General features: G+C 39.1%; 9 protein-coding genes and 1 long non-coding RNA gene across 10 annotated transcripts; 2 read left to right on the forward strand and 8 right to left on the reverse strand.

Annotated features, from left to right (window-relative positions):
* Window positions 1-266: 266 nt before the first annotated feature.
* LOC138134287 (uncharacterized) lies at window positions 267-990 on the forward strand. Its single transcript, XR_011160706.1, has 3 exons — window positions 267-568; window positions 660-728; window positions 782-990. It is a non-coding gene; the product is annotated as an uncharacterized lncRNA (long non-coding RNA).
* On the reverse strand, window positions 937-1,635 carry LOC138134285 (uncharacterized). Its single transcript, XM_069052471.1, has 2 exons — window positions 1,435-1,635; window positions 937-1,384 (listed from the first exon to the last, which is right to left on the reverse strand). The coding sequence occupies exons 1-2, from the start codon at window positions 1,444-1,446 to the stop codon at window positions 1,001-1,003; spliced, it is 396 nt and encodes a 131-aa protein (XP_068908572.1). The 5' UTR covers window positions 1,447-1,635; the 3' UTR covers window positions 937-1,000.
* A 251-nt stretch (window positions 1,636-1,886) lies between these two features.
* LOC138134286 (cuticle protein 64-like) lies at window positions 1,887-2,482 on the reverse strand. The gene is made up of 2 exons (XM_069052473.1): window positions 2,378-2,482; window positions 1,887-2,325 (listed from the first exon to the last, which is right to left on the reverse strand). Exons 1-2 carry the CDS (start codon window positions 2,387-2,389, stop codon window positions 1,957-1,959), a joined length of 381 nt encoding a protein of 126 aa, XP_068908574.1. The 5' UTR covers window positions 2,390-2,482; the 3' UTR covers window positions 1,887-1,956.
* A 1,412-nt stretch (window positions 2,483-3,894) lies between these two features.
* On the forward strand, window positions 3,895-4,773 carry LOC138133545 (antifreeze protein Maxi-like). Its single transcript, XM_069051495.1, has 2 exons — window positions 3,895-4,037; window positions 4,086-4,773. The coding sequence occupies exons 1-2, from the start codon at window positions 4,026-4,028 to the stop codon at window positions 4,608-4,610; spliced, it is 537 nt and encodes a 178-aa protein (XP_068907596.1). The 5' UTR covers window positions 3,895-4,025; the 3' UTR covers window positions 4,611-4,773.
* Window positions 4,774-5,599: 826 nt separating this feature from the next.
* On the reverse strand, window positions 5,600-7,845 carry LOC138133654 (calphotin-like). Its single transcript, XM_069051597.1, has 3 exons — window positions 7,737-7,845; window positions 7,153-7,543; window positions 5,600-7,104 (listed from the first exon to the last, which is right to left on the reverse strand). The coding sequence occupies exons 1-3, from the start codon at window positions 7,746-7,748 to the stop codon at window positions 5,774-5,776; spliced, it is 1,734 nt and encodes a 577-aa protein (XP_068907698.1). The 5' UTR covers window positions 7,749-7,845; the 3' UTR covers window positions 5,600-5,773.
* Window positions 7,846-8,245: 400 nt separating this feature from the next.
* Window positions 8,246-9,252, reverse strand: LOC138133861 (uncharacterized). Its single transcript, XM_069051848.1, has 2 exons — window positions 9,129-9,252; window positions 8,246-9,076 (listed from the first exon to the last, which is right to left on the reverse strand). The coding sequence occupies exons 1-2, from the start codon at window positions 9,138-9,140 to the stop codon at window positions 8,510-8,512; spliced, it is 579 nt and encodes a 192-aa protein (XP_068907949.1). The 5' UTR covers window positions 9,141-9,252; the 3' UTR covers window positions 8,246-8,509.
* A 1,345-nt stretch (window positions 9,253-10,597) lies between these two features.
* LOC138133469 (isoniazid-induced protein IniB-like) lies at window positions 10,598-11,345 on the reverse strand. The gene is made up of 2 exons (XM_069051405.1): window positions 11,234-11,345; window positions 10,598-11,185 (listed from the first exon to the last, which is right to left on the reverse strand). The coding sequence occupies exons 1-2, from the start codon at window positions 11,243-11,245 to the stop codon at window positions 10,721-10,723; spliced, it is 477 nt and encodes a 158-aa protein (XP_068907506.1). The 5' UTR covers window positions 11,246-11,345; the 3' UTR covers window positions 10,598-10,720.
* Window positions 11,346-12,601: 1,256 nt separating this feature from the next.
* Window positions 12,602-13,455, reverse strand: LOC138133112 (cuticle protein 64-like). Its single transcript, XM_069050916.1, has 2 exons — window positions 13,341-13,455; window positions 12,602-13,288 (listed from the first exon to the last, which is right to left on the reverse strand). Exons 1-2 carry the CDS (start codon window positions 13,350-13,352, stop codon window positions 12,764-12,766), a joined length of 537 nt encoding a protein of 178 aa, XP_068907017.1. The 5' UTR covers window positions 13,353-13,455; the 3' UTR covers window positions 12,602-12,763.
* A 1,326-nt stretch (window positions 13,456-14,781) lies between these two features.
* LOC138133904 (uncharacterized) lies at window positions 14,782-15,624 on the reverse strand. Its single transcript, XM_069051913.1, has 2 exons — window positions 15,522-15,624; window positions 14,782-15,470 (listed from the first exon to the last, which is right to left on the reverse strand). Exons 1-2 carry the CDS (start codon window positions 15,561-15,563, stop codon window positions 14,919-14,921), a joined length of 594 nt encoding a protein of 197 aa, XP_068908014.1. The 5' UTR covers window positions 15,564-15,624; the 3' UTR covers window positions 14,782-14,918.
* A 1,769-nt stretch (window positions 15,625-17,393) lies between these two features.
* On the reverse strand, window positions 17,394-18,322 carry LOC138133886 (cuticle protein 63-like). Its single transcript, XM_069051886.1, has 2 exons — window positions 18,172-18,322; window positions 17,394-18,120 (listed from the first exon to the last, which is right to left on the reverse strand). The coding sequence occupies exons 1-2, from the start codon at window positions 18,181-18,183 to the stop codon at window positions 17,575-17,577; spliced, it is 558 nt and encodes a 185-aa protein (XP_068907987.1). The 5' UTR covers window positions 18,184-18,322; the 3' UTR covers window positions 17,394-17,574.
* Between the last annotated feature and the right edge of the window lie 4,083 nt (window positions 18,323-22,405).

Below are 22,405 nucleotides of genomic sequence, written 5' to 3' on the forward strand. Positions count from 1 at the left end.
AAATGTTTTGTCATAAACGTCAAATAAGAAATACGGCAAATTATTAAGCTGAAAGCAATCAGCGCTGCATCGACTGCAATAATAACGAACGCTCCATTTTGAAAACTAAACAGGCATGTAATGTTTGGATTTAATTGGTTTAATAAGTATTGATGGTTTTCCTGATCTCCAAATATGTATATATGGAGCGTAGAGTACCGCGGAAGGTGCAAAAGCTCCAAAGCAGCTAAGCTGCCAGGACGACTGGGCCCCCAGTATTGAATTTTTTTTGGAAACTGCAAGTCACTGGCTGGTTGTTCATTATGTCGAACGCACATAATAAAATTTTATCGACTGTTGTTAATTGGAGGAAATTACACCAGTTTCGATAATTATCACGTCTCATAGATCATTTATTGTCGCAAAAAATAACAACTAAGTGCATCATTGACGCACACGTGTTTTCCTTGTATGCAGTTATTAAATTATAAATTGAAACAGTGCGCAGAGACTCGTTACAAGTAATGAATCTTGCGACAAGCTTATAACCACTTTGCACACTTTATTAACACCCGAAATGAAATTACATGTGAGTTTCAGATTTGATTCGCGATAAACCGTGAACAATTTCTCTGCGACGTACTGTTTCCACTATTGTCACACATTGTAATTTATTTCAGATTTCATTTCTTCTGCTGTCGACCATTCTAATTATTTCCGCTACAAATGGCAAACCTACGCCGAATTTCGTAAGTACCCAAGAACCTATCCCCGGGATGGTTTTAGATTGCACCCGTTTCAGGTGTTCGGTTTCCCTGGGACTGTCGTCGCAGGATGGTACAACTACCCATTGGGACCCTACCCTCACGTAACCTACTCCTACCCAGTTTACAGTACTGCCAGCGACGGTGTGAAACTGTCCTGGTCAGCGCACTGGGTGGCATAAAATGAGACACATTTTCTTGTAAAAACTGTATTTGTACAATATGTAAATGCTTATTTACGGAGTCACTCTTTGTTGTTAATAATGCCCTTCGTAATAGTCCCCTTTGTACGAGCCGTCGTCGTACAGAGTCTCAGTGTAGTCGTGGACGTATTGTCCTTCGTGTCCTGATCCTGGGGCTAGCAAGGGTCCTGCGATGACACCTGCGTGTAGACCGAGTGCAGGGGCTGCCGCTACGTATCCTGGGGCGACGGCGGCGCTCACGACGCCTCCATGTAGGGGTGGTGCCACAACAGTACCACCTGCAGCATATCCGGAGATGTGACTACCATCGGGTCCCACCAGAGAGGTTTTGGAACCTGGACCTTGCAGGACCACACCTGGGGCTGCCGGTCCCACGAGACCGACTCCCAAATGGCCGGCTTCTATGGTGGCGACGGTGGCCAAAACGAGAATTGCAACCTAGAATGTAAAAATACACAAGACTAGATTTTTTTTCGAAGCAGTCTTACCGATAGCTTCATATTGGAGTGGATTGTGTGGTGTGATCAGTCATGACGGAGGCGGTGGTGTATTTTATATAAACGAGGTGACCTCGCAAACCCCTTCGCCGGCCCTTCTTTGCGGAAATCGGCACAGGTGGAGCACTTGTGGTAATTGTTGGCCGAGATGAAAGTACCAAATTTAAATCGGCAACAATTAAACAATCTGTTTGTTTTTTGGGGGACGCGAGTTCTTGTCATTGCTAATTGAGCTATTCACTTTATGTTTATAGTTATTATCGTCAACCTTGAACGCTCGAGGAATGCATGGGGCGGGGTAATAATTTATTTCTACGCTTACGGAACCATGCACAATTATGCATTAGTAGTAGTCAATCATGTGCATTACACCCAAGGACTACCCACCCACGAGCTACAAACACGCCCGTTGGTTGTCCTTCAGAACCAAGAAACAAACACAATTCTACTGAAAATTTTGCAGTTTATTGAACCTAGTGAGCAGTACAAAAATCTTCTTAGTATCTAAATTCTTTACCAGCCGTGACCCAAAAGTCCGGCTCCCAACAAGCCATGACCGCCGAGTCCCAGCCCCAAACCGGTGCTCACGACGGCACCGGGGGCAGCGAGAACAGCACCATGACCGAGTCCCAGTCCTACACCGATGGCTCCAGGGGCGACGGCGGCGCTGACGACGCCTCCGGGTCTAGGGGCGGCGGCGAGGGCTCCAGCTTGGGCGGCTGCGGCGATGTGACTTCCGTCGGGGCCGATCAAGCTGGCATGAGAGGCAGGACCTCTGAGGACGGCACCGGGGGCGCCGGGGCCGACGAGCGTGGCGGCGCCTCCCAGGCCGATGATGGAAGCGTGGCTGACGGCCAGGGCGGCTACGAGAAAGACGGCGACCTTCGAAGAGAGATTTTTAGGTTTTGGGCTGAAGGGACTGTGCGGGGCTTACCAGGGAGTTCATGATGGTTGTTCTCAGCTGATTTGAACTGAATTGCTGTGAATTACTACCCTGCTGGCTTTATATACGGATTTTTTAATGAAAAATATGCTAACCTTCGAGTTAATCTTACGCATATTTACTAAGTATTGCATGGCTGCTGTCTTGGTGACAAGACATGTGTTGGGTGGAGAGCACAAAGGCTACGGTTGATAATTTTTATTAAAAAACTTTTACAATAGTAAATGTCAGGTATCACTACCTGCATTAGGTGTTGGTTCTCGAATACTTAGTGTATTCAAATAAAAAAAAGTGTAAAATTAAAGAAGACAAAGTTCTGGTGGACCTGAATTTTATTCCAACAAATTTATATCAACATTTTTATTTGTATTTATTTATTCAGGAATCCTTCAAAATGCAACATAATTTGCTCTTAAGTGGAATCTTTTAGGAATTAAAATAAGAGAACTAACTTTCAAATTTGTTTTTTTTTATAGCAGATTTTTTTTTATTTATTGAATTCCGATCAAATATTTCTTATTATTTCTTTAAGCAATAATTAAATACACAAAATTGGAGTGAGATTTCAAAATCCACTGTGGACTAACCTTCAACCAAATAAAAAAAATATTTTTTTTTGAAAATACTTTTTGTGTATTAACAAAAATTATTGTTAACTGTAATTAACAACATATCGGGTGCTCATGTAAATTTATCCTCAAAGTAGGCGTTGAAGAGTCGATTACTAACTAACTTCTAACCTCACTTTTTGCGTTGTTTGTGTTTTTACTCTTCAGTTCAGACTTTGGGAATAAATTTCAATGAATACCCGATATATAATCATTAATCAGTAACTTCCTAGTAAATCTGATAGCGATTAGCGATAGCGATAGCGATTATGCTAATTAGTATGCTAATTTATGTAATAACATTTTAGAATGTCACTAGAGAAAATTACTCTCTTTTAATTAAGAAGTAGCGATGACAGATAATATGGATGGTACTGGTACTGGTACTGGTACTGGTACTGATCTTGATTCGTCGAGAGAACGTGACATTCACCTTGACTATTTAGAGGTCTTAATGAATAAGTAATTAACGATGTAATTGATAACAGGAGTGGTTTCAGAAATAACAATTGTTAATTGAGTTGCAACCCACTTAGGTTATTTAGTAACGCTTTTTACAAAGTACAAAAAAAATTAAGTATAGAAGGTTTAAAAAAATTGTTGCACCACAATAGTCTGCACATTTTCGCCAAAAGAATATTTTCTTCTAAAAGGTGTAGATAAAACTCACCGACAAGAATTATGAGTGTTTTACATTTGAAAACGGTATACCTCTTTGGAACGATGAAGATTTTTTTTAATTAAAATATTAGTACCTACGTGGTCTCCCAAATCCTTGCTGCACAAGAATAAAAAAAAATCTTAAATTTTTTTAAAACTAACGCAATGCTTGTCTCTTCCAATATACGAGTATGTCCCCAACTAATAAAATGATGCAATGTGTAGAGAAAAATGTCAACTCTGGGTTGGTAACGCCTTTACAAATACGGAAAACGCAGTGAAATATTTTTCCAACGAAGGCTGCTCCTTCCCGTATAAATACCAGGGTGGACCCGATAATCAATCAAAGCTCCCACAGTACTGTCATCACAATGCACTCCTTGGTAAGTACCCATCTTCAATTTCCCCTTAACCATATGAAACTCCTCCAGGTGTTCGTCTCTCTCTTCGCCACCCTCTCCGTGGCCAGCGCCTCCATCATCGGCCTGGGAGACGCCGCCACTCTCATCGGTCCCGCCGCTCCCGGCGCAGTTCTTAAAGGCCCCGCAGCTCAAGCCACTGTCGCCGGTCCGGACGGAAGCGCGATCTCCAGCGCCGCTCAAGCTGGCGCTATCGCAGCTGCCCCCAGAGCTGGTGGAGTAGTTTCTGCGGCTGTCGCCCCAGGTGTAGTCGCCGCTACCGCTCCGGTTGTCGCTGCGATCGCCGCTCCCGCCGCCATCACAACCGCAATTACTGGTCCTGCGATCGCTGCTCTGGGTGCACCTCTCGCCGTTGCAGGATCCGCTGTAGTTGGCCCTGCAGCGATCGCCGCTCCTGCAGGTGCCATTCTGGCGGGGCCTTCCGGGACGGTGATCAGCAATCCGGGAGTGGCGGCTATTGCTGCTCCTGGTTTGTTAGCCAGGAGGACCATTATTACTGGAGGGCTAGGGTTAGGGCTTGCAGGAAAGCTGATTTAGGGTTTCGCCTACGGTTTATTTTTGACTGCTATGTTTTAAGGACTTTTTGAGCCAGACGTCTGCGTTCGCGTAATCATTTAAATGTACATATTTATGTGATGTTGTTGTATAACCAACCAATCGAATCAGATTGGGAAAATGCAAATAAAAAATTCAAATCTCATCTGTTGATGTAATTTTGTAGAATCTAATCTGAAGTTCACTTAACGGAACTAACTGACATAAAAGATTCATTTTTTTTCATTATGAATGTTTAACAACATGGAATTCACAAGAATGGCGGAAAAGTGTTTGCAGTTACAGTTAATTGAAAATTATTAAGTTTGTTTGAGAAAATTGTTCATTCTTGATTAAATGACCTTGTCTATAATCAAATGACAAGAGGAATGGTGCAATTACTGTTACAGTTACTCTTTTAAGTTTTCGAATTAAAATAAAATTGTTGGGTGGAGATACTTCAAGGTTCTGCTCAGTAGTTTTTTTATTTTAGAGCTGTTGCAGAAAACGTGACCGATGATGATAAATTCTTGGAAATATTTTTATTAAACAAATAATTGGAAAATGCAATTTTCATTATTTTACAATAACGAAGCTTCCAATTTTGTGAAAAGTTTTTTATTTCCCAAAACTAATCTGCCTTGGCAAAGCATTTGATTTTTATTTTCAAACATAAAAGAGGTAACTTGAGTTTTTTTTTTATTCCAATTTGGTTTGTGTACGCGAATTACTGAACAATGAAATATTTCGAAAAATAGTTACCATTATCTGACAAAGATTTATTTCCAATTATTTTTAGTGACTTTGCTCTCCTGAACCATTAGTGCTTGTGTTGATACGGAATCGAAATTTTTTTCAGCCATGTTGCGAATGTCTTCAACAATTCTGTGTTTTTCAAAGAAAAATTTTCGTTTGAATCTTATGGTATGTAATTTCCTTATTATGTTGTTTTTTTTCTTGACACCACACATTCTTCCATTAAATTTTGCCTCTTACTTTCTCATTATTTTATTTAATGAAAATATAAATTATTACAAAAATACATAAGACAAGCCAGTAAAAAGTATAATTCCCTCAACGCAAGCAGTTACGAAATGCGTAAATACAGATTAAACCTCAACCAAATATCTTTGATTAATGACTAGTTTTCCTTCCTTCCATTACCATCAGATTTTCTTGCTGTTTGCTCCTCTTCCATACCGTCCCCATGCCTCTGCCCCTAACCCATCGTTAATCACTCCTCCTTTCAACTGTCCTAAACCTATTGGCAAACCAGATACAGCCGACAAGGGAACATTGGTTAACTGCAGCTGACTTGCATCAATTCCTGACTTTGCTAATTCGGCAGCGAGAAGATCTTGCTGTTGGATACTTGCCAGTGAAGCTACTTGATTACCACCAGCTACCAATCTTGGGTCTGCAATTGGGGGCGGTAATAATTCATGACTTGGCCTCACTCCGATCAATTGATTAGAACCAACTACACCTGGACCAGCTACTCTCGAAATATCCACCCCTGGATCTGCAGCTTGTTGAGCATGTTGAATTTGATTATTCAACAAGACTTGTTGATTTTGCAAGACTTGTAATTGTTGCTGGGTTAACCCGTCGTGGAGCCCTAGTACAGGCGTGGGAGTTACTCTTAATGCAATGTCTGCTTCATCTCGTTGTATATTCTGGACTTGTTGATTTTGCAAGACTTGTAGTTGTTGCTGGGTTAACCCATCGAGCAGTCCTAGTACAGGCGTTGGAGTCACTCTTAATGCAATGTCTGCCTCATCTCGTTGTATATTCGACGAACCTGCCACTGATCCTAAACCTGGAGTTGTCAACAAGGTACCAGGTGTTGGTCGTACTCTACCAATTATGGTTTTAGGTGTTACGGATATTTCCGGAGGAATTATGTTTGCTGCCGGAAGGAGAGCTGGATTTAGAGTCAACTGTCTATTGTCCAAAGCTAGTTGATCTTGCACCAGTTGTGATGTTAGGTCAATGCGATCATTAATTCCTACATTAACTCCTTGAATACTTGGTGGTACCAGTGGCAAAGGCGCTCCCGTTACTGTAGTAATTCCAGTAGTTTCAACTGCCGACGCTGTTGCTGAAGCTCCGTGAGTAGATGAAGCTGAAGCGACGGATAAGTGAGGCGAAGCAGATGCGGTTGCCACAGCTTGAAGAGGTACTCCTGTAACTGTTGTTGTAAGACCTCCTCCTAATCCAGCGTGTACTCCACCCGTTGCTAAACCTGAAGCTAATTCAGCTCTTGTAAGATGGGGCAATGGAGATGCCGTTACCGATATTGGAGCTAATTCAGCTATGGGAGACGCTGTTACAGACACTGGTGCAATTTGTGCCAAGAGTGTTAAAGAAATGGGAGCTAAAGACGCTCCAGAAATTGTAGCTATTGGAGCTGCTGTTACTGCAGAGACTGGAGCAACTAAAGGAGTAGCAACAAGAGGCGCCCCTTTAACAACTGTTTCTGCCACAACAGCTGGACCTAAAAACTTTTCGTCAACTCTGGAGTCAGAAGAAGAGAGCATTTTACCTGTGACTGTTGTTGAAGCTGGACCAGCAACCACCGACTGAGATCCATGTGTTAAAATTCTTCCTGAAGGTCCAATTAAATCGGAGCTTTGTCTGCTCTCCACAACTGGCGCAGCTACCGCAACCGTTTCGATAACTGGTGCAGCTGCTACAGCGGGGGCTACTACTGGAGCTACTTGTTGGACAACAGCCGGTTCTGGTACCACAATTGGTTCGACATTACTGTAGACTTCTCCTCCTACAGCGGCTGAAGTTATGACGCTTCCATCTGGACCCTTGATGATGGTTTCGGAGTTGGGACCTTTGTATAGACCACCGATTCCTCCAGGGTGGAGCGGCAAGCTGGGAACGGGGCTGGCTGACGCTACGTAGCCCAAGGCTAGTAGTGAAAGCTACAGAAAAAATGTCACATCACACTTTTCTAAATTGTGATCACATTATTTCACGCAGGTAGAGTGAAGAGGTTAAAATAAATGAAGCGTTAGTAAACGGTAACTGAGCAGACGGGTTGAAGGAGGTTCAACTGTGGTGTATAATGAGGCGTAAAAATTTTGCTTAAAATAAATTGAAAAGAATAGTTATTACCATAAACTTCATTGTAGAATCCGTGAACTGTAACTAGGATCTAACTTAATGTCATTTATCTTTAACTTCTGTTTTATACCGCTATGCAACCTTGCTACACTTTTATTTCTTTGTTACCACGCCTTTTCTTTGCATAAATGTGAAGTTATTCATAATTACGAAATTGTCGACAATTCTGGAATTTGCTTTGTAACATGCAACAGGGAAATTACACTTTTTGCTTTTCCTATACTGGAATTTAAAAAAATAATAAAAATGCAGTCATGCAGACAAAAATGAATTTAACCAATTTTTAATATCACAAATTTATAAAATGTACATAACTAAAAATCAACTGACAAATTTATTTTTTTTACTTTCACGTGGATGTGAACTTTTTCAAAAAAGTTTAAGGAAAATTAAGAAATTAATGGACACAGTTTTTAGAACGTGTGATATTTGTTGTGGTAAATATTTATTCAAAGCAAGATAATTGTCATTTTTGAAAATTTGTTGAAAAATAAAAATCATTTTTACAAAATCATCCATCATTTATTGAACACATTTTTACAGGTATAGCATACATATAAATAGCATCTATAGTAATGTACAAAAAAATTCATGATCCTGTTCCACGCGTTGATTATTATTATTTTTGGTAAGTCGAGGGTATGATGTTAAAAATCCCCATAACAGCATCAGCACAAACCTGTGAAAGCATAAAACTGCTCCGCTGGTTTCCAATCTGACATGTTATGGCAACCTTTACTAATGATATTGTTGCAGTTCACCTTTTACCACCCATGCCCATGATGGCCAAGCCCAACGTTAGCAGTGGGTCCCCAGAGTCCGGCGGCGGCGACTTTTCCAGAAGGTCCAGCGACAACAACCGGAACAGTTCCAGGTCCGCTGACTGTGGCTCCATGTGCACTCACTCCAATGGCGCCTCCTCCATTGGTGATGACTCCAACACCGTGTCCAAGCCCGAGACCGACTCCAACTCCATGTCCAACACCGAGCCCGAGTCCGAGACCGAGTCCGTGTCCAAGACCCAGAGCGGGTCCGGCGACAACGGCGCCGCTGGCCACAGGTCCGGCGACGACGGCGCCTCCGGTCACGGGTCCGGCTAGGACGGCGCCGCTAGCTACGGGTCCAGAGACAATGGCAGAGGCGGAGGGGGCGGCAAGAACGGCTCCTCCGTGTCCCAATCCCACGCCGAGACCCAGTCCGTGGCCCACACCCACAGCGCCGATGGCACCGTGGCTTGTCACGACTCCAGCGGGGCCGGCGACGACGGCGCCCGCGAGGTGGCCAGAGGGGGCGGCGTTAGCCACAGCCAGAACGGCGAAGACGGCTATGATCTACAAGAATTATTATATTTTGCATTTTGGTCAGCGATGTCGATTGCCTTACCAGTCCGTTCATGGTTTTGTAAGATATGTGAACCAAACAATATGCCACTCGTGCCTTTTACCCTCGCATTTATAGGCAATAGTGACCTTCGGTAATGTATTCAGGAATTGCTCGTTTGGAAAAATAGACCAGTCCATACCTTCGGTGAGGTGATTATAAATTATAATTTACCTCCGTCAAGTGCAAGAACAGCGCACTTAAAAATGGCGTAATTAGCCATTGAAATGAAAGTTGTTGTTGCTTTAACTGTCTTAAGTGCATTGCGAATATGCATTCGATTTATAACGGGATATAACCATATAATACATTCATAATTTTTTCATTTATTTTAACTGTTATGCAGGCTGCTACCATAAATCATCTCTTTTATGAACATATCCTGGTGGTTTATTGCCGTGTGGGATGACAACTTTATACCGTCTTAATAGTTTCCAAAGTGATGTACTAACAATCATAAAAAATGTTTTTCAAAAATTCACCCTATTTTCAAATTTTATGAGTATCTGCCCATCCTTCCCATTTTCATTTGGTTACAGTTTTTAGTTTTATTTTCTTTAATAATCCCTCCCTATTTATCTCTATACACTTAGGTACATATTTTTATATCGGGTGTTCATTTAAATCTTTTCCGAAAATTGACGTTGAAGTGTCGATTGTGAACGCACCACTCGTCGGTCTACAAAATAAAAATACAAACAACACAAAAAGTCAGGTTAGATTTAAACAGCTGATCTGTAATCTGTAATCCGTAGTGCGTTCACAATCGACTCTTCAAGGCCAACTTTGAGTAGAAATTTAAATGAACACCCGATACAAAGATAACGTAAGTGTTTATTTTTATTTGTGCATCATGTGCATCACGTCCTGTTCATTATCCTTCGTTATCTTCTACAGTCTTCTTCTTCTTCAGTCTTCTACAATCTTTTTCACTCTTCTTCTTCAGTGTTCTACAGTTATCTAATGAATAATAACATTTTTCATATTTAATTTTTGAAGGTTTTGGTGTAGCTGTAGCTGTTTCAACAGGGGAAAACAAATGATTTGCAGTATTTAGAATAGGAAAAAACCAAAAAGGAACCCAGAAGAATAGCGAGACGTTCAAAATTTAATTTTGAAAATTTTACAGTATGGCAAAAAAATTAATGGAACAAATCTTAATCGGTGGCACTAAAAAGGATCAGAGCTTGGATCCTGAACTGAGAGGTCCAGTATTTGATTGATCAAATGATGCACCAGTTCGCATATACTTGTCTTTATTTCAGAAAAAATAGTACTGGTAGAGTACCAGAAAGAGATATGTTGACAATAAAAATTAATGTGAAAGATCAAGAGGTGCAAAAGTGAACAAGGGGAAAGTTAGGTGAAAGATAATTTGAAGAAAAACGAAGGAAACGATTTGAGCAGAATATTTTGAAGTGGTTTGGTTGTTGGTTCTTTGATGAATTCTGTTAAAGACAATACCAAGATAGTTAAACGTAATTGTCAGTCATTTATTCAGCACATTTTTCACAATCACAACATAAAATAAAATATCTAAAGTATCGTGGTAACGGAGGCAGCGAAAGCGGTCGGTTTTCAGTCCATCGGAGTCGTTACCAGGCTTTTCCTAGCGCTCCCAATCCGATATTAGTGGTGGGTCCCCAAAGTCCAGCGGCGGCGACTTTGCCAGAGGGTCCTGCTACAACAACTGGGGCAGTTCCAGGTCCACGGATCGCTGCACCGGCTGCACTCACTCCAATGGTGCCACCCCCATTGGTGATAGCTCCAACTCCAAGAGGAGCAGCAACTGCCAAACCTGGTGCGACGCCTAAACCGGGTCCGGCGATGACGGCGCCAGCGGTGGGAGCGGCAAGAACGGCGCCTCCGAGACCTAAACCGACACCTCCGAGACCAACGCCTCCGAGCCCGAGGCCTCCAAGACCGAGACCTACGCCGACGGGTCCGATGGCTCCAACGTTAGTCACAATTCCTGCGGGACCGGAGACTACGGCTCCGCCTAAGATTCCAGAGGGGGAGGCGGCGGAAAGGGTGGCCAAAGCGGCGAGGGTGGCGACGAGCTACACAAAAAAAATCAAATTTTGAGTTTTTTTTGGAATTGGACTCACCAGAGTGTTCATTGTTGCTTGGTGTGTTGTGACTATACTGACATTATCATCTACCCTCCTTTATATAGTAGCAGACCCAGCCTTCATACGCCTTATAATGTATTCTAAAAATTATTTTTATATAATAATTGTCCACTAGGTATGTTCCTAGAGTGTTCATTCAAAATTCCAAACAAGAAAGGGTTTCATGCAAAAAATTAGACCCGTTCGGTTGGGTGTTTGTGCATAATTGTCAAAAATTGGAGTCACTCAAGTATTAAATTTAGTACAACTAAGTAAAGAAAATTCCTGTGTTAAAATAGACGTTCCTTATGAAACATTTCTTACTTGTTGCATCACGGTAGGCACAAGTTCGCTCAGTACTTTTACCAGATCAATGCAATCAGCTAATCTGATAGAGTAATAATCATTGAACTACTAATTAAAAAATATGACTTAAAAATGAATTTGACGAGTCATCTTAGCTATGGGGGATAATTCCGTGTGACTGACACACCTTTCTTGCAGTCCTTGCGATTATGACACAAAAATGTGTAAATTAATGAATTTAAAGCATTACTCGAGATTTATGGTACTGCTAAGGTACTACTTTTATAGATATTTTCAAGTGGTTCAGATATGTAACCCTGACGTACCCTGTATTGTCTGTATTGTATGTGTCTAACTTTGTAGCAGACATGTTCATTGTACCATTTCTTCTCGTAGTACCGATATTCACGCTTCAGCGGATCTTATTGCTTAACTGGAACGTGCGGCATTCCTAGTACTGTCAAATGCACCAGCAGATATGTTTTGAAATTATTAATCGACAAATTTGCAGAAACGCCAACTGGGTACAGACTGTTTCAACTGGGTGATTATTTTTGCTACCTGAGAAATTATTGATACTTTCCCAAGAAAATATTTATCAGAAAATTTCTGAACATCATAGCAAATATAAAAATATCTAAATAATGTTGATTTTTTAAGACGCAACAGCGTTAAAAGAAATACATTTGTTTATATTAGTTTACGTCTAGAGTAGTGAATCATGGTCTAGACATTTTCAAATGGAGACAAATCGGGTGATCCAAGAGACCAATGATCAAATCTGTCTCTTGATTTTCTTTTATTTCTAAATTTTTAAATAAAAAAAATCAGATGTTATTAATAATGTTTCTAAAAGAAACTATGCTTTATTATTATTACATATTATTTTGATTTGAATGTGTATATTTTATTCATATTTCGGCTTTCTGGAATTATCCAATAAAAAAAACTTTATCAAATTCTTATTTTGGATGTTTAAAAAAGATATTCTTTTATTTATGTTTAGTTAAAAAAGGGGGGAATATGTTGAGCAGTTTTCACAAAAAACGAATACATAAATATGAATCACTTGTCATTTATTGACCATTTATAAAAAATAACATAAATACTTTACAAAATTTATACAAAGAGAAGTAAACGTAAGGAGGCAGTTGTTTGTTATTGTTTGAACAAAAAAAGAAGTCACCAGTGACTCTTCAGCATCTGCTGAAACCTCACTATTTACCAGCCATGGCCCCAGGCCCCATGACCCCAAGCTCCATGACCGGTAAGACCGACATTAGCGGTGGGTCCCCAAAGACCGGCAGCGGCAACTTTTCCGGAAGGTCCAGCAACAACAACTGGGGCGGTTGGGGGTCCGTGGATGGCGGCGCCGTGTCCGCTGACTCCAATGGTGCCACCTCCGGCGGTGATGGCGCCGACGCCATGTCCAAGAGCGAGACCGTGTCCGACACCAAGTCCAAGACCGTGTCCTACACCGAGTCCAAGACCGTGTCCTACACCGAGTCCAAGACCGACAGCGGGTCCGGCAACGACGGTACTAGCCACAGGGGCGGCGACGACAGCTCCATGTCCCAATCCTACTCCCAAACCACCCAAGCCCAATCCCAAACCGTGGCCAACGGGACCGATGGCTCCGTGACTGGTTACGACTCCGGAAGGACCAGAGACTACGGCACCGGCTCCGTGGATGCCGGAGGGGGCGGCGCAGGCAATGGCGACCAAAGAGGCGACAGCAACGATGATCTAGCGAAGAAATTGTTACAGAGAAGATTGAGGATTTAAGAGAAGTACTTACTAAGGCGTTCATGATGTGGTGAAGTAAAGCTCGAAGACTTGACTGTGGTAGAGGTGTCTTTTACCCTGATTTATATAGAAAGACACGACCTTCGCGACGTTGGGGAATGTCGAAGAGAAAAATCGTTTATGTGATTTTTTCAACTTTAGTGCGTTTGATTTGATACCGAATTTGGTACTTTCGCAAATACTCCCACGTGATTACAATCTCTTAACACTTTTCTCTAAGGACTTTAACAATTAGTTTATTGTAAGGCACAAGGTCTGGCAAAATTGTAGAAATAACTTTTACAAACTTCTCTACTTGCATTAATTACTTCTTAAAGGTAATGTAGCAAACAATTATGAAAGCATAAAAGACATAGGTACTGCCAAAGTAAAAACGTTGAGAAATGTAATAGAAATTGGTTTCACATTCTTAAGAGTACTAATTTATGAAGCAAAAACTAAAATTAGTTACTACTCTTGGATTGTACTGTTTTTGATAAGTTCATAACACTTTCCCTAATTTCAGCAAGGTTTTCCATAAAAAAAATTTTTTTCGCTTCCTATAAAACTAACAACAGGCCCTTTTGAATATATCGGGTGTTCATTTAAATTTATCCTCAAAGTTGGCGTTGAAGAGTCGATTGTGAACGCATCACGGATCAGCTGCTTAAATCTAACCTCACTTTTTGCGTTGTTTGTGTTTTTACTCTGCAGACTGACGAGTGGTGCGTTCACAATCGACTCTTCAACGCCAGCTTCTTCGGATAAATTTAAATGAACACCTAATATAATCAATAAAAAAAAATAAGTTTTTGGAAAAATTTTTGTCTCGTATACTCGTAGTGGTGTCAAATGTTCCAAATTAAATTAAAAAAAAACTTTCAATTTGTGAAATGTTGCATCTTACCCCTTTCTTTTTGTTCTAATTTTTACATTTCAAAAATATATTCTTTATTAACTACATATATCATTTGATATTTTGGTGACTGAAAATTATTTCTGGTTTCGACTAAAATAACCTTAACTTCTAATTTTTAAATGCAGTGTCCCATGTTTAGAAATGTTGGATTCAAAGCCATCCTGTTTAAAAAATGTCAACTGTGAATAACAGTTTAAACAAAAAGGCTTAATGACAACGTACCTACACATTTTGCTAATGACATTTGATATCTCCTTAGATCCTTAGAACATAAACATTTTTTTCAAAAATTTCAAAAATAAATGTGGAATGTTCTATTTGAGGTTTAAAAGCGCTTTTGGAGAAAACAGAAATATGTATTTAAAATGACATATGTAGAAAATTTTATTTTCCAGGATAACTTACATCCTTTTTGATCGCTCTGATAATCACAGCTTTCCTGTGAAAGGCGCATCAGCTTTAAATAAAATGTATTTGATGCAAAGAAATCAATAGTGTTGTACAAGTTGGTAGGTTTGTCACAAATACAATAAAATACTCATTGACATGTCTTTATTGACAAATTAAAAAAAATAAATAAATCTACAGAAATGTACAATGAACATTATAAGATGTCCTAGAGGCAGTTGTGAGTATGAAATGTTTCAATAATGCTCCTGGATCGACGAGGATTTACCAACCATGACCCCAGGCACCACCATGACCCCAAGCGCCATGACCACCGGTAAGTCCAACATTAGCAGTAGGTCCCCAGAGACCATCAGCGGCGATCTTTCCAGCAGGTCCAGCAACAACAACTGGGGCAGTGGGGGGTCCACGGATGGCGGCACCGTGTCCGCTGACTCCGATGGTGCCACCTCCGGCGGTGATGGCGCCGACACCGTGTCCAACAGCGAGACCGGCTCCCAGACCGAGACCGTGTCCTACACCAAGTCCGAGCCCGTTTCCTAGACCAAGTCCGAGACCGTGTCCACCAAGTCCAAGACCGAGAGCGGGTCCGGCAACGACGGCGCTAGCCACAGGGGCGGCTACGACGGCTCCGTGTCCCAATCCTACTCCCAAGCCACCCAAGCCCAATCCTAATCCCAAACCGTGGCCAGCGGGACCGATGGCTCCGTGACTAGTGACGACTCCAGAAGGACCAGAGACTACGGCACCGGCTCCGTGGAGGCCGCCAGGGGCGGCGCAGGCCAAAGCGGCCATAGAGGCGACAACGACGACGATCTACAAGAGAATTTGTTATTATGGAATTAAGAGGTTGTAGTAGAAGTTTACCAAGGTATTCATGGTTGTAGTGTTGGTAAACGACTGTACCATACGGTCTTTTACCCTTGTTTATATAGTAATAAATGACCTTCGACACATTGTGGAATTGGCTGGGTGAAAAATCGGTAAATAATTCGCTACATTTTAGAGCGAGAGTAGTTGTTACCGGTAATTCACTATTATCAGTGGACACTTTTACTTGCTCAATATTAAACAATTAACTATTAACTTATTTAATCAGAGTAATGAAATCAAGACCATTTACATATTTTAGAGTAAAAGGATTTCAGATTTGATCGCGAATAAATTCTTAAAACTCAGATAAAAAAGTCTCTTTTATTCTTGACTTTAAAATATTTCAAAACGCATAACCTTTGATTTTTTGATCATTAATATTTTTACTGGCAGATGGACTATACAGGGTGTTTGCGCAACCTCTAATTTTTAACGTTATCAATTGAGCAATTTTTTTGAGACACATAGATTTAAAACATTATGTTATGTCCATATTAGAAGAATTAAAAAAAAAATTTTTGTTCAAATACCATATTGAAAAATTAAAAAAAAAGGTTTTATTACTGCAATTTGAAAAAATGTAACAGTAAAATTAAACAAAAATAAAAAATCTGTCTATGCTAAATTGTTACTTTAACAAGAAGTAATGCTGTTTTTTTTTCTCAAAATGCTTCACACTGTAGGTATGTTGTGTTTAGACGTTTATTCATTATATCGGGTGTCTATTTAAATTTATCCTCAAAGTAGGCGTTGAAGAGTCGATTGTGAACACACCACGGATTGCAGTTCACGGATCAGATGTTTCAATCTAACCTCACTTTTTGCGTTGTTTATGTTTTTACTCAGTAGACTGACAAGTGATGCGTTCACAATCGATTCTTCAACTTTGGGAATAAATTTAAATAAACACCCGATACTTTTCGAATTAAAAAAAATGTAATTTCCAAATGTATTGTTTTGGAGGGATTTTAGTAAGTGTCCTCCCCTTTTTCAGTGAAATTTTATTATTATCTGTCTTTTATAGTAGTTTATTTGACGAGTAAAGGCCCACGAGTGCCAAAAAAGGCCCAATTTACACACGAACGAGTTGAATCCAACGTTTTTTTGTTCGTCGAGCCCTTTAAAGGCTCCAAATCGCTTAAAATCTTTAAAATTAGCTTGACGTTTCGTTTTGACAAGCTGACGTTTATCAAAATCCGTTCACATAGGAGAAAATTCTCAAATTCTGACAGTGTCGAACAAAAATAGAATATTTTCGAACACTCTATGAGACAGCGTTCGAGAATGTATCTTAGTTTCTAAACGTAGTATTTTTTTGTACCAAAATTTTCCTATATTCATATAAAAATAATCGTGAAGCTAAAGTTAACACTTCAAAATATCTTGTGGTATTTTTATTACTGTAAGCAAGAACTTTTTCGAAATTTTGTTACATTTACTATCACATTAATAAAAATATTAATTAAGAAAAATAGTTATAAAAACATGTGTAGTTCCTGAAAATATTTTTGAAATAAAAAACATAATACTCGTAGTGTACAGAGCCGATTAAATAAGTTATTTTTACTCTATTTTACAGATTCGTTTTTCAAAATATGTATGTCTATCCAGCTAAAAGTCCAGATCTGAGACCTGTGGAAAATTCATTGTGTTCTTTAGCGAGTCAACAAAATTACCAAGTTGAATAATTAAAGAAAGGAGACAAAATATATGTATTGTTATTTTTTATTTGATATTGTTATGTTTATATTTTAACATTAGGCTTGTTAAAACTTTAACAATTATTTTTGAAAAATGATCAAAATATTTTTAGTTTCTGGATTAACTTTTTGAAGTCTTAGGAGTCAATATAAGTAAAAAAATATGTAAAAATCACACGTCATTTATTGACAATTTACAAAAACTAATATAAATAAACTACAAAAATATACAAAGAATACTATTAGACATCATAGAGGCAGTTGTTGTTTGAGAAGAAATACCGCAGATCGAAACTACAAAAGGGCTTCCACTGCGTCATTTCCTGGACCCGACAAGTTCCAGAGATTTACCATCCATGTCCCCAGGCACCACCATGACCCCAAGCGCCATGACCACCGGTAAGTCCAACATTAGCAGTAGGTCCCCAGAGACCATCAGCGACGATCTTTCCAGCAGGTCCAGCAACAACAACTGGGGCAGTTGGGGGTCCACGGATGGCGGCACCGTGTCCGCTGACTCCAATAGTACCACCTCCGGCGGTGATGGCGCCGACACCGTGTCCAACAGCGAGACCGGCTCCCAAACCAAGACCGTGTCCTACACCAAGTCCGAGACCGTGTCCTACACCAAGTCCAAGACCGAGAGCGGGTCCAGCGACGACGGCGCTAGCCACAGGGGCGGCGACGGCAACGGGGGCGGCGGCGACGACGGCTCCGTGTCCCAAACCGACTCCCAAGCCACCCAAGCCCAAACCTAAACCGTGACCGACGGGGCCGATGGCGCCATGGCTCGTCACCAATCCAGCTGGGCCGGCGACTACGGCACCGGCTCCGTGGATGCCGGAGGGGGCGGCGCACGCAAAGGCGGCCAAAGAGGCGACGGCGACGACAAACTGAAATGAATAGGGTAATTGTGTTGCGAAGAGGTGTTGTAGAGGGCTTACCAAGGCGTTCATGGTTGTGTGGTAAGCTCGAGAACTGAACTGTACTAAACGGTCTTTTACCCCAGTTTATATAGTAAGATACGACCTTCGCGACATTAAGGAATTGTCTGGTTGAAAAATCATTTAATTAATCCGTTTACACAGATCTGATATGGAACGTAACTGTGTTCAAGTACGATACCGTTATGAAAAGGTACTTTACTGAAAAAGTGGCAGAATTTTTTTAAATGCAAAAATCAACGTTAAGGTTTAAATTATTCATGAAATTTCAGCACGCAATTATACGAGAATTGATAATTATAATGTGGAAAATAATGAGTTGAGGTATTCAGGTCTAGGATTTATTTTCAACAAATACGCTTTAAGACAGGTTTCCTGGAGAACACGTTTTTGCTATTTTATATTTCTAAATAGATGAATTGTTAAAAAATAATAAAGAAATCAATGTAACTCACGGAAATTTCAAAGTTTGTTAACGCTGCTACCGATTAAAAAAAATAACAAGCACATAACGGGCGTTCAAATGAATAGTTCAACAAGTTGGCTATGACTTTTTGATGAAAAATGGATGATGATGCCTTCTTTGCTTGATGTTATTTGTGTTTTGCGAAAGTAACGTCTTTTTTGAGTTGAGTTGCGTTTTCTGTGGAATTGAACTTTAATAAACTTTAAAAAAATCTATCAGAGAATTGAATCAGAAAAATGCAAATTAATCTCTCTGTTTGAACAACGCAAACAATGTTACACAAGAATTTGCATCTTTATCCCTACCGCGTTACAGCAGTGAAGGCAGCAGATTATCCAAGAAGATTACATCTTTGCAATTGGCTTGTCGACGACGTAGGCAATAATGTTTTGATGTGCATTGAATGCACATCTAACCTAAAATTTTACAAATCGCTGCGATTTTCGTCAAATTAAGACGACAGACATGTCCTACTCTAATTATAAACGTTTTTAATAACCTGCCATTCACATTACACAATTATAATAGTTATTTACGAACCAAGTGCGGGAAGACGATGTTCCCGCATGAGCGCATTTTTTAAAGCACGAGCGACGAAGGAGCGAGTGCCTTTAATTAATGCGCGAATGAACGGAAGATGTCTTCACGCAAGTGGTTCGTACAATATTTTTTGTACGAAAATTAAATTGAATTGTTTTGTTTTAATACATTAAACATAAACGAACATAAAACCAAGTAGGCAGTGATCTTTGGTTATTGGAAACAATTGCTTCACTTGATATTTCAATTTTTGCAATAATTTGTGAATTTTGTAGGAACAATTTTCAACGATTATAAATCTTTCCGTAATTTTTTAATGGAGGAAAACCCAGGGAACTTGTATTTTATGAACTAAATTTTATTATTATCAAGACAGATTTTTTTTGAATGCCTCAAAGGGCCAGTGTTTTTTGCAATTTTTACATTCGAGTCGACCGGGAAGCACTCGTTTCGGAGCAAGCGTTGGATGTTGGAAGCATTGCTTTCAAGGCTATGAGTACAAAAAATAAATTTAGTCAAACATGTCCCTTCTTAACGTGGTCCTGACCTGACCTGACCTGACCTGACCTGACCTGACCTAACTTTTGTCATCGATCTTCTAAGACTTCACAATGTTCAAATTCAAACACTACTTGACGAACTTCAATTGAACACTCGATAATGAATCAAGAAAATATTTTGCAGTTTAATCAAAAATTTCCTAAGATGACAAACGTAACAATTAATTACACAGTGAGAGTAAATTAAAACACATTTGGTCATAAAATTTAAATAAAATGTAAACAACCGAAGAAGACGAGAACCACAAAATTCTAAATTGTTTCCAAAAGAAGTTCATTGGAGTATGTCAAATTGAAAAATATTTTCTTTATCATGCGTCAGTGGGTTCACCAATCACCAATTTTTACCCTTTTGCGATGACGTCATTATCTAGTAACTTCATGTATGTTTGAGCTAGAATCAGAAACAAATTTGAATTGATCATTAATAACTATAATGTTTCAAATTTGTTGTTTTTTGTTTGTAATCAATGTAATAAGTGAAAGAAATTGAAAATTGTCAAATTGACAGGAGCATAAAATAACCTCAAAGTAACCAGCAATAAATAAACGTGCCTTTTTTTGGTTTTTTTCTGTTTCTGTCGTTTTAATAAAGAGAAAGCGAGAAAGGAAATCGTGACGTCACCTCAAAAGGGTAAAAATTGCACTATACATTATCTTTATTGAAAAATATGAAAATTTAAAAAAACCTAATAAAAAATATGAATTCCTTGTAGGCACTTATTTGCTTAGAAAAGTGAATGCTGACTGGAAATACTGTTTCTTTAGACATCGTACCTACTCACATTTTTTTAACGTCATTGCCATTGTTATAATTAAAGTAAATAATTTTTTTTAACTGCTATGAATATCAAATTTTATGACATTCAATTGAATGTCATAATAACATACTTTACCGCACTAGTGTGAAACCGACGTTTTAACTCATTAATAATTGCGATAAAGTGTAATGCAAGCCAAAATTTTTGTATTTTTGTCTTGATTTCAAACATTTCAAACAATAACCGCATTTGCTTCAATACTTTTTTGGTCTGTATCATGTACACTTCTATTCAGAAAAAAAGCGTACAAGTAGTGAGCACAATTTTGGCTAGATTGCCATATCGTAAACCTATCTTTTAATTGTTGTTACTTAGAAACCTGTAACAAAACCCGTGATGATAGCTGGATTTGATCGATGTATTCTTCAGAGATTTTAAGGTGTATAAATGTTTTGCCTTATTTATTAAGCAAGTACATATTACCAATTACTACAAACACAATTCAAACTTTTATTCACAAATTTATGGAAAAAGGCAACTCTCAACAATCTAACAACAATTTAAAAATTTATAAAAAACAGTGTTCACACATTTGACATACATACAAAATATCAGTAGGAATACGTTTTCTTGGAAACGATTATTTAATTTTATCCCCATTTACAGTAGCTCTCAATACGTGTACGCTTTTTTTTGAATAGAAGTGTACATCGTCTACATTTTGACAGTGAGAACAAAACCGTGACAGAAATTTTAAAAAATTCCAACTTTCTTTTCTTTCTCATCTCGTATCGTAAATGACATGTTACGATACTTATATCGCAAATAACGTTTATTCTCCAATTTAATTAACTACATATATCAGTAAGTATTGTTATTATACAGCCTGTCCCAGAACTTACTCCCCATAGAAAACAGGCATGTGCCGACAGCAAAAGAGACTCCAAGTTGACTAAAATAAATTTTCCTGTAGTTCACATAAAGTTTTTAATTTGACAAATCCCAGAAGCTCGTCCTCAGTTATTACTAAAAAATCGGACAGGTTGCTAGAGAGCAAAAATAATTATTGATATCGCGAATCAGCGAAAAGTTTACTTGGAATATGTATATGCCGGCAAAATTGCAGTCATCCTACCTTGATGGTGCTCAACTCTGATTGGTCAAGTTTAGGATGTCTTTTCTCGATTAATGCTTTTTTCCCTAAAATTAAAATTGTCACATTTACCCATACTCTCTTTTTTCTCTGGGGAGGCAGTCCCGGGACACCCTGTACATATTTGTATTAAAAAAAAAACTCATTAATATTTGCCTCTAATTTTAAATAGTCTGGTCTACAACCAGATGTAAAAAAAAATGGATAATTTAATAGTTTTTAAATTTAGAAATTTTTTTTTTTTTCTGGAAAATGTCATTTTGCTCCTATAGAAAAAACTGATCTATGTATTACGCTTTGTAGATCTTCATAGTTTAGGATGTGTTTTCTCGATTTACCCAAATACTATCTTTTTTCTCTGGGGACGCAGTCCTGGGACACACTGTATATGTATTTAAAAAAAACTGATGAATATTTAGATCTCATTTTAAATAGTCTGGTCTACAGCCTACAGTCTGAATTTAGAAATTTTATTTCTTTTTCGAAAATGTAATTTTTCTCCTAAAGAACAAAATTGATCTATTACACTTAGCAGATCTTCAACTGAATGAATCAACGAAAGTAAAATTTCATTCAAAAATATTTTCTTGGCATGCGGTACACTGTGGTATCCACTCTTTTTAGCCTTATGATTTGTGGTGGTATAAAAATTGGGCGTTGACTTGCATAACTGCAACGTATCGTACCTAACGAAGCGTGCACTACCTGCTGAAACAGACCTACATAACGTTCTTAATATGTCACGCCCTTTAAG

Source organism: Tenebrio molitor, chromosome 6 (assembly GCF_963966145.1).
Source record: "Tenebrio molitor chromosome 6, icTenMoli1.1, whole genome shotgun sequence".
Lineage (NCBI taxonomy): Eukaryota > Metazoa > Arthropoda > Insecta > Coleoptera > Tenebrionidae > Tenebrio > Tenebrio molitor.